This window comes from Loa loa, assembly GCF_000183805.2.
Source record: "Loa loa unplaced genomic scaffold supercont3.234, whole genome shotgun sequence".
NCBI classification, from domain to species: domain Eukaryota; kingdom Metazoa; phylum Nematoda; class Chromadorea; order Rhabditida; family Onchocercidae; genus Loa; species Loa loa.
Window position 1 is genome coordinate 5491 of NW_018108414.1, and position 11296 is coordinate 16786.

Sequence of the window (11296 nt, forward strand, 5' to 3'; positions counted from 1 at the left end):
TATGAATGATTACGGCAGTGTTTCACGGGCTGTGTGTAATCGTTCAGTGGAATTATACTTACTAATGAATGAGCTTGGTTCAAATTAACGCAAAGATCTGGTGGTATGTACTTATTATCTCTATTACCACACATTTTATTAGTAAGAGGATTCGATTTGTTTGTTTTTTCTTAGAAATTTCTTGCTATAAGATAAGCTAATTTTTTGGTACTAACTTGGATGAAAAGAATTTTCTCATCCCTTGTCACAATAGTTATACTTCATATTTTAAAACATTTTTTACTTTTCTTTTGTAAACTTTGTTTAAGATATTCTAGATTACACCATCTGTATTGCAATAGATTACACCATCTGTATTGCAAGCAGTTTTCATGCTGAATTTAAAGATACTATTGAAGGAGAAGGATGTGGATTTAGAAAATGCAACAAGAATCAGCTTTCAGGTTGATATTTCTTGCGACGAAAAAACGATGCGTTTAACATATTAATGCAAAAATAATTATTATGAGAAACTTTATGATTATAATTAGCAGTTTAAGATTTTCAACCTTTTGCTCGTTGAATAATTCCTAAGATTTCAAACTGAAAATTACAATTTTCAAGGAGTTTAATATTTTAAACTGAAGCGGTTTCAATAACGATCATCATCCGGCTTACGACAGCATTGTATCGCATTTTTAATATCTTGCATTTTATTGCATTTTATTTGCTACCATCAGAATACTCTAATTTGATATAGTAGTTGTAGCAACAATACTAGTAATAGTAGTGATAGCAATGGTGCCACTAATGGAGGTGATCTTTAGTTCGACAAAAATAATAATTTTTACTGCACCAAATACTATACATGGAGAGTAAGTTTACAACTTATCAGTCTTTTATTTCATTGAATAAATGCAAAAAAATTAGCTACTTCTTAATCAGCAGGTAAATTGAATGAAATAATTGATGAATAGAATTTATTGCAGATCTATTATCAAAAAATTCGTTGTGTTGATTGATTGGACGGCATAGTTCAGCTAATTTCTATTAATTCCCAAATTTCTAACGATTCGCAAGCTATAAGGTTCCTATTATGTTTTGAAATATAAAATTATTTACATTTGTTTATTCAATTCTTTTTCCAATTCCTTAAACTGATGTAAAACTAATCAGCCTTCAAATGTTGCAAAAGTGACAGCAATTTTTAAAAATGACAACTGTGCTATTTAAATTTATGCTTTCAAATTAAGCAAAGTGAAATAATGTGGCGAAAAAAGCTTTCATACCATTATTATATTCTATGTATTTTTCATGAAATTTTTCATGATAGTTGAAAATGACAAATTACATTCATCAATCTTTGTCAAACTTCATCGCAAGAAACACGTCAAATTGCTTTGTTCACCTTGTAAATAATGATAGGCGGATTTTTGGAAGGATATTAGGACTGTTGGAATTACTTACTTCTATTGAATTAGCATAAATCAAATAATACAATATCGATATTTACTTTGAAAAGGAAAATTGATCAACAATACAACGATATTGGAACGAATTGGATACTTCATTGCATTTCATTCTTCATTTTAGCTTTCTCATTTTTGACCTTTTCCTTTATCGGAATTTTTAATTCTTTTCAATGCTTTGGCACAAATATACCAACGAAATGCAGTATATAATTCAAGCAAAATTATTATTTGAATTCCAATTATTGTAAAAAATATGATAAAATATGCGGACGCTGTAATATAAATCAAACTTTATTCCATTAGAATAAAAAGTGAAAAATTTTAAAGTTATTTTGAAATAATTGTAATTACAATTTTGATATCTTTTTCCTTTTTTTTTTTGTCTTATCCATCTAGCAATATAAGAAACATATGCCTCAGATTAAATTAAAAGATAACTTTTATAAGTAAATTAAATATATCACCGTTAATTTTTGCAGGAAGAGCAATCATGGTAAAGTAAATTAGGAAAGCAATTACCGACAAGCTAATAAAAATCTGAAATTTGACTCAACTTTGATGCATAACTCATAAATTATAAGGAATCATTGTTCGCATTTTTTAGAAAGATAGTCTTTGTGTTACTTTTGATAATTAGTAATAATATCTAAAATAAAATTTCAAATCATATCACTTCAAAATGGTTCCGCTTCAACAATTTATGCTTATTGTAGGAAAAGGAATTCGGGAACGATTATAGGAAATTCTTATAAGGAATTTTTCAGTATATAGTCAAACAATGATTGTGATGTGACCGGAATTCAATGCTGTATAAGATCTTACGTTGCATAATGTCGTAATATGACAAAGATGAATTTTGTTGGAAATTAAAAGTTGGAAACTTTCATTGCTGATGCAAACTAACCGGTTAACATAACATTATAACTAACCAAGAAAGCAATGAATGGCCAGATGAGTAATGGCATCTTGTGTATGTATGCAAATATAGCAAGAATTCCAGAAATCCATACCGGGAAGATAAGGATGAAACTAATTGGGCTACCGGTAAAACCATCGATAATTAGCAGGGCAATTTGCGTTTTTATTGCAGTAACTATTGTAATAGCAGCTATGGTTAGCATCCAAATCTATAAATTGCTATTTTACTTTTTCAATTAGCTAATTTATTTTTGGTTAACGACAAACTTTGTACGTTTCATTCTTACAATATCAACAAATTAATGTTTTTTTTTTTATTCAATCAAAGGAGACCTATTTTATATAAGTGAATAATTTAAACCAAAAAAAAAATCACTATATTCTGACAGTTTTTGCAAGACAAACATTGATACTGCAACAGCAAAAGTATTGTTCCTTCAAATTAAAGCATTTTTCTATTCGAGCTGAAAATTTAAATTTCAAAAATTTCGAAATCGAAAATTCACCGCTTCATTGCTGAACTAGAATTATATTTCATAATTCAAACATCAATCCCTTTATGGTAATAACTATAAAAATTCATGATTTTCATCCTATTCATTAATCGATAATGCATCAACTTGGGAGAAAAAAAAGAACGAAATTAATTTTCCCATTAAGAAATGAATATTTTCAAATTTGCTCATCAAACAAAAAAAAAAAAAAAAACAGTAAGAATTGTTTCAACCGTAAACAATCAAAAAAAAAAAAAAATGTTATACCGAAAAAATTCGTTCTCAATTCATTTCCATCCAACATTTCCAAAACATTTTCATCTTGTTTAATCCCATCATATCCTAATGATATTTCTGCTCCATTTGCTTTCATTGTTGCTTTCAGGTCAACCGCTTTCTAATACTTTCATTTTGGCAAATTATATTTACATCAATTAATTTTAATATTTACATTTTATTTTTCCCACACCATTTGTTTATATGCGAATTAATGTAATTAGCTGTGTTAACTTCATTAAGTTATACTCTGTGTAAGGTTAGATTAATTTTGTATTTTTTCACAGTTTGGTTATCAATATGCAAATCTTTTAAAATGAATGATTAATCATTGCTTGATCGGATAATACAATCAAAAATGAATTCAAGAATTGTAAGCATATTTGATTCGAAATGATCAATCTATTGTAAACCGAACAGAAAATACAAACATTAGTTTACTATCAAATTATATATTTTGCATAAGTTGTTATTATTAAATGCTAACAACAAAATACTTTTCATATTTAATTTAACTTTTTTCTTTTTTTTTTTTTTTTTTTTTTTGATACCATAATTTTGAATCATTTGATTATCATTCCATATCATGGCGTTAGTAAATTTTCAGCAGATATTATAGAAATACAATATATAACGAATAGATTACATATGATTACATCCAATAATCTTTTTCATCCTTTTAATCTTTTAAGCGTACCACATCCAATACCGTATTAATTGGAGACCGAAGACTTTTTCATGTCGGAAACCTTTTCATCACTTTCTTATTCCGCATATGATACAACAAATAAAATACTTGTTAATCCTTTCAGAAAAAAAAATAAGTAAAAATAAAAAAAAACAAACAAACAATGAAATACATATAATGAGATATGGCTAACTTAATGAATATCATTTGGTTAGCTGAAATTATTAGACGATGATTAGAATTGTCGGAGACCTGTTCGTTGTAGTATTCCATCATCCAAATCTTGTTGCGGTACATACAATACTGAAAACATTTTCTTATACTTAAATATATTTTATATTAATATACTTTAATATATATATATTAAAAAAAAAATACTTTCTTATTTATCATCTCCATACAGTATGACAAGATATTAATACGTAATAACCATGTTGTACCGTATTGTACCGGATGAGATGAGGTTATCTGATATTTTTACTACTGTATCGCTGCAATTTTTTGCACTGAATAGACCATAGTAGTTATTAGCTAATGCACGATTATGAAGTAATTAATTAGGTCACAGTAATTGCTAGCTATAGAATTTGTACAAAAAAATTAAGTGTAATTTTGCTAGTGCTGATAAATATACCGGAAGAACGACGATACTGATCTGATTGAAATGGTTGTATACCAATTCCTGGATTAAACATTGGAATTTGATTTTGAGTAGTAGTTGTTGTCGGATGCAATAAAGGTGAAAGAGGAGGAAATGGAGTAGCTAATGTGAAATCAGGAGGAAATAGTAATGCTCCTGATGGTGTTAATGTAACAAGGCTTACATTATGATAGCCAAGTCCAGCCATCAATTCTTCAAATGTTGATAATGGCTTTAATGTAACTTGGCTCCTAGGAGCTTGATTACCTGCAATAATTTTCATTTCTCTAATTATATATAATTTCATTAAAATTCATTCGTTGTTTAATTTCTTTTGGATTTAGCAATGTATATGATATCAACATTTTTTTTTTTTCCATTTCGAAATAAAGGATATATAAAAAAGAGAAATATATAAAAATGGATGATATTAACCGGATAAAAGGACTGGTCTACCGGAAGCTATTGCTGATGGTTGTGTTGGAATTGAGTTCGAAATAGGTGTAGGAGGAGTATGAATTATAGGAGCATTTGATAGTTGCATTAATCTGTTATTCGAGTTAACATTTCTTTTGGCATTATCAGCAGCAAAATATGGTAGTGAATTTAATGAAACAGTATGACCGGAATTAGATGGATCAACATAACCCGGAACAGGCTGAAATGATCCGGGAACAGGTTGAAATGCTGACTGAGAAGATTGTGAAGCTATTGTAGGATAGCTCTGGGTTATAAATGGTCGGAAGGTTGGTGGTGCTAAAGTTGGAAAGGTTGGTAAGGTTGGAAGATTTAGAGGAAAGAGTGTAGGAATTCCTAAAACTGGATTTAGGCCTTGATTGCATCGCTGCATGAAGCATGATGTTTGTTGACATTGTGCTGTGCATGGTTCACGATTATGATTTTGTCCTGGTTGAATAATTTGGTTTGATGCTTGTTGTTGAAAGGGACCAAAGCCAAATTCGGGTTGTTGTAATGGTAGTTGCGGATGTTGCTGACCGAATAAATTTACTTGCGGTTGACCAAATGCTTTTGATTCGCCCTGAACCACTGGGAAATTAGCAATAGCGAGGTTATTTTCATCTGGGAAATTATTACCAGTACCACTCGAACCAGTTTCCGATTTACGATTATTAAATGGAATAGTTAATGATTGAGCAATATTTGGTTTCAGTGTTATTTCTGCTTTAACATCCACTTCCTCTCGCCTACGGATTGCTTCGTTTCTATTCGTTAAAATTGTTTTAAGGCTTTCCTTCTCTTCGAATTCACCTTTCCTGAATGATAAACAATCAGTTTGTTTTTTTCTTCTTCTTCCTACTACCATTTCAACAATTCAACTGTAGTACTTTAATTAATTCATTTACAATATGATTAATTAAGTTAATTTTCCTTAACTTCCTTTCCTGCTCCACTTAATTTAAGTATAATTATTGATGTACTATGAATCCGAATGATAACAAACTTAGATTTTCTGCTGAAATAAAAATAGAAGAAAAGCTGATTTACTTGTATTGCTTTTTTTCGTCAATTTTATAGGCGGTAATATCAGTGAATGCTTTTTTGCTTTGTAAATCCTCCAATTTCTCCTTTCTAGATGCTTTCTCCTTTCGAAAGGTTGAAAGATCAGTTCCTTTTGTTAGTACTTTCACAATTTCATCACTGACATCCTTTTCCACTAAATGTCAAAATGATTATTTGGAAAAAAAAAAATTTTGAAGCAAAAATTCAGTTGCAAAAGAAGAAAAAAAGAAGAATTTTGTTTACAATTTCCACATTTCTCAACTTTTTATGTTCATTACTTTTTTTTTCTTTTTTTTTTACAGCAATAAAAGTTTGAATAGGATTAAAATTTCACCATAAGATGAAAATTTCAAAACAGGTTAAATTTTAGAACAGGAATTTAACAAGAGCTCTTAGCTAAGATATGAAAGGGAATGACAAGGTGTCACAAAGAACTAATATTATAATGGATTAAATTGTCACCAAAATGTCATTACTATCAATCATTGTTAGATTGAAATGAAAGAGGAAAAGTTTGACTTCCTTCAACATTTTTCTCTGTTATACGCTTCATTTTTATATGTCAAGTTGAAATTTTCCGATAAAGTTATTCCTCATCCATTACAGGAAAGATATTCATCGTAAAAGGATGGAATGTATGTATGTACATGCATGTGTGTGTGTATGTGTGTGTCTGTTTGTCTTGTGGTGCGTGTGTGTGTGTGTCTGTCTATCTGTACAGATCTCAAAATTCTGATTTTTCGTACTAACAAAAGATTGATCCGTTGGGATAATGAAATAAAAGGATGTTCTGGAAATAATATGAAATTGGTGAAAATTCCACTAACGATCAACAACTGGTTCCGGTGGATCCGGTAAACAATGCATTCGTCGTACCGTAACTTCGTATGATACACTGCAAAAAATTTGCCATTTCTAATTAAATATAAAATATATTTAGTACCACTACAAATTAATCAATTTCCATATAATTTATTATTACATAGCAATATTATAAACCTTTTACGCATATTACAAAAAAAAGTTTCACAATTTCCCATAATTATTATTTTTTAACAAAAATAATAATCGATCAATAACTGTTTACATTGATTAAATGCTTTAATTTTTCAACAATAAGACAAATCAAATGTAATACGATGGATAAATTATGAGAAAGTTTTCTTTTTTTTTTTTGGAATCAAATTAAACTTTCGCAAAATTAATCAATCTTATCAAATTCGCTCAAATTTTTGCTTTAATATTTCAATCTTGCAACATTTAAATTTTTTTTCTTTGAATTTGAATTTTCAATCTTTAAATTTACTCAAATCTTAATATCCTAAGATTGATATAGAATGTGAAATAGTCAAATTGATCTAGATATTGCTTGAAAATAAAATTTCTTTTTTAATAAAAAATTATAAAATGATTCTTGTGATATACATTGAATTTAACGATGATAGCATACTTCTTTTGCTTTTCATATTCTTTTAATAATAAAATTCAAAAGCATTTATTATTAATGGAAAAAGAAAAATTCATACAAATCATTTTAAAATTTTTTTTTTTAAACCACATTTTTTAAATCATTGTTGAAATTCAGTTTAACGTTCAAAAAACGTATATGCCATTTTTGAAATTCTTATTTATCATATGATTGATTAAAAATGATAACTAACATATGTGTATTAGCATCTACCACTTTTCGAACATTTGCTATCACATCAAAACTTATTTGTCGCCCATCTCTAATTACTTCACCACCAGTAATCGCTTCACCTGGGCCAACATTTGTTGTTCCAACATCTTGTGAAAATCGTAATCCGGCGAATGTACAGCATTGTAAGATTAGCCTAAAAGATAAGATAAAAATTTGGATGAGTTTAATTTCAATTTAATAAACAGTGAATTATGTCGTAAAATTTCAAACATCACGATTAATCATTAAATAATTAAAATAATTTAATATATGTGCCATTAATTATTAAATAATTAAACATTAAATAATTCAATAAATATTCGACGAATCAATACGATACATTTATTTGACTATCAGGAAATGGTTTTCCAGTTTCTTCTCAATAATATAATAAAAATTAATAAAATTTCTTTTTTTTTGTTTTCCTATTAAATTCTTACGGTTGTCGTGGATGATCAATGTATTCGATGCCTCCAACCCATTGATCTTTACGTAAACATGATAAATCAGAAAATTGACCGGAACAATTCTGCAATATATTTTATCGAGAAATATTATTTAAATTTTAAAATAAAAGTAAATTCTAAAAATTCCTGAAAATTTATATTTTCATCCATTTCTTCTTTTTTTCTTTTTTTTTTACATATACTTAAATAATTATTCGTTTGTGTTGAAAAATTTCCAAATTTTGTTGTCATCTCATTGTATTTTTGGAGTGAATTTTGAAAAAATTTTTTCAAATAATTATTTAAATAATTCACTTGCGATAATTAGAAAAGAGTGAAAATAACGAATTCTATTCAAACATCAAAATCTGGAATAAATTTATCGCAAATTTTGATATGAATTGCTAAAATATGATAGATGGAAATATTTTCGAATTTTTTCCACAATCATATTTGAACAATTAAAAATGTGAATATATGATGATTTTAATTAAAATGCATGCTTTACTACAAACATTGTATAAAGTATTTCAAATTTTAAATTTAATTCAAATTTAATTTTCAAATTTCAAAAAAAAATAATCACAAGTCTTAAATTTTGTTTTTTTTGAGATTTAATAAAATCCCAAATATTACTGTTATTTTATATCATAAAACATACAGCGATAAGTTTACTGCCATAAGGATCACCATACACTTTACTGTCTTTGTCATCTTCACGCATAAATCCATCCGCTTGTCCATTAGCATTTACCAGAAAATTGCTGTCATCTTTTTTGTCATTTGAATTTGCAACACAAGTTGGCTGAGCGCAGCCAAGTATCGGTGCACCTAAGTAATTTTAGAAATTTATCAATTATCAGTAGGTGTATGACTGTTGTTAAATTTTGACCATATATATATTTTTCCATCAAACCTGAAGGAAGAACTTCGATGCTAAATGGTACACCAGTTGAACCACAAAATGATGCCAATGTTTGATGTGATAAAATAGATAGAAGCAATAGATAGAACTGCTTCTTCATCCTGTATTTAAATAATTAAATTAATAAAGTTTTAAATTTTTTTATATCAAAACATCGCACTTAACATTTTTTTTTTCTTTTTAATTTTTGTATATTTGAAAAGATAAAAAAATAGCCATTCGTATTGCTATGTCTAAGAAATAAGTTAAAATGGTTGAAAATTTAATTCAAATTTTATTTTTATGTCATTTTAAGAAATACAGGCTTTGAAAGGAAATTGAAATTGAGGACATTTTAATTGGTCAGTTAAATCGACTCTGTAAAATTATCAAAGAAAATTTGCAATACTTAGGCGATACTAGTGGTCATTTTTAAAATTATTTTAATTCATTAAATGCAAATAACAGAGAATTTGCAGAACTAAGAAAAACATACATGAAATTGTTTATTTCTTAAAATGTTTAAATCCATCAATTTTGAATAAACAAAAGATTGTATGTTAAATGCATGATCGATAAGAAAAAAAAAAACATTTTTGGGAAATTATGGAAATTCAATTTTAAAATTCAATACTACACGTATTATTCTAACAATAAACTCTTACATATTACTATAATAACAAAGTTTTTTTGTTTTTAGTAATAAATAATAAGTATAACATTTTAATTCATTTTTATCCATTAAAAATATTGCTTATATTATTATTATTATTACCATACAACTAACTGGTACTAATTATATATGGTACCAATTACTTGTATTCTAATCAAATACTTATGTTACGATTCGATTCCTAAGTTAATCATGAAAATTATTTTAATTTTTAAAATATTATATGTTTGTAAAAATATACCATATAACTAACTGGTACTAACTATACTAACTATATATGGTACCAATTACTTGTATTCTAATCAAATACTTATGTTATGATTCGATTTCTAAGTTAACCATGAAAATTATTTTAATTTTTAAAATATTATATGTTTGTAAAAATAAAAGTAGCACATGAAAGTGAACATTTCATTGTGGAACAATTTCGGAAAACTACGATAGACTTGTGACAAATTACGAAAAATTTAATTTAAAACATAACTTTTATCTTTTTCAAAAATCTTCAATGAAATTTCGTATGATTGAACCGGATATTATTGGTGTCAAAATTAATGTCATTAAAGCATTCACAAAAATTTAGTCTTTGATTTTGGGCAAAAATTAAAATTCTCTTTCCTTTTTTTTTTTCTTGCGAAGAAAAGAAAAAAATTGTTTGAATTTTATCTGGAAAAGATAAATACACAATATATATTTAATGATAAAAAATGTCACGAAAAAAAAGCAAGATTAAAGGAATGTTAATTGTCGTATGAAATTAATTTGAATTTTTATATGAGTTGAATTTACGAATTTTGAATCATTTTAAATTATTCTCCAATTAAATGTGCTCCAAAAATAAAAAAGAAAAAAAAACCTTTGTCTAATTTTTTCTTTTTTATTAAATGCAAATTTTATTTCTTTATTACCAAATAATCAATCATAAACAATAAGATATTTCTCTTAATGTAGGAGCAAAAAATTTTTTATTAAATGCAAATTTTATTTATTTATTAGCAAATAATCAATCTCAAACAATAAGATGTTCCTCTTAATGTAGGAGCAAAAAATTTTTCAAAGACATTAAGAATGTAAACATACAGTTAAAATATGACAAATTCTGTTAATACTTAATCTGTTTAGTAATGCTAATACAAAGTATAGTTCAAGTGTCTCATCCAATGCTAATGTTATTGAATACTAGGAAATGATTAGGAATTTTCTCGAACATAATCAGATTCATTTACTATGAACAAATGAAAGTTAATTAATTAAATTACAACAAATTTGTTTATTTTCTGTAATTAAACTATTTGAAATTAAACAAAATTATACGAAATAATCAATAAAATGTATGATAATAATTATCACAAAAAAAAATTTGAAAGAGAGAAAAAAAAAAAAAAAGGTTAATTCATAACAATGAATGGATAATGAAAGAGAAAATGGGGTTTGTTCAGAAATGAAATAAAATCCATCCATCACAAAACCATTCATTGTCATAGTTTTCAGAAAAACCTTTGTGTGTGTGTGTGTATGTATGTGTGTGTGTGTGTGTGTGTGTGTGTGTGTGTGTGTGTGTGTGTGTGTGTGTGTGTGTGTGTGTGTGTGTGTGTGTGTGTGTT

At 27.0% G+C, this 11296-nt stretch overlaps 2 protein-coding genes across 2 annotated transcripts; both read right to left on the reverse strand.

Moving 5' to 3' along the window:
- Positions 1 to 1877: 1877 nt before the first annotated feature.
- LOAG_08997 (hypothetical protein) lies at positions 1878 to 3236 on the reverse strand (the record flags this gene model as incomplete). The annotated part of the gene is made up of 4 exons (XM_003144526.1): positions 1878 to 1988; positions 2381 to 2578; positions 2775 to 2833; positions 3131 to 3236. 4 exons carry the CDS (start codon positions 3234 to 3236, stop codon positions 1878 to 1880), a joined length of 474 nt encoding a protein of 157 aa, XP_003144574.1.
- An 826-nt stretch (positions 3237 to 4062) lies between these two features.
- Positions 4063 to 9140, reverse strand: LOAG_18235 (hypothetical protein; the record flags this gene model as incomplete). Its single annotated transcript, XM_020450899.1, has 9 exons — positions 4063 to 4130; positions 4462 to 4734; positions 4903 to 5741; positions 5974 to 6142; positions 6816 to 6883; positions 7650 to 7823; positions 8110 to 8198; positions 8777 to 8946; positions 9032 to 9140. 9 exons carry the CDS (start codon positions 9138 to 9140, stop codon positions 4063 to 4065), a joined length of 1959 nt encoding a protein of 652 aa, XP_020305368.1.
- Between the last annotated feature and the right edge of the window lie 2156 nt (positions 9141 to 11296).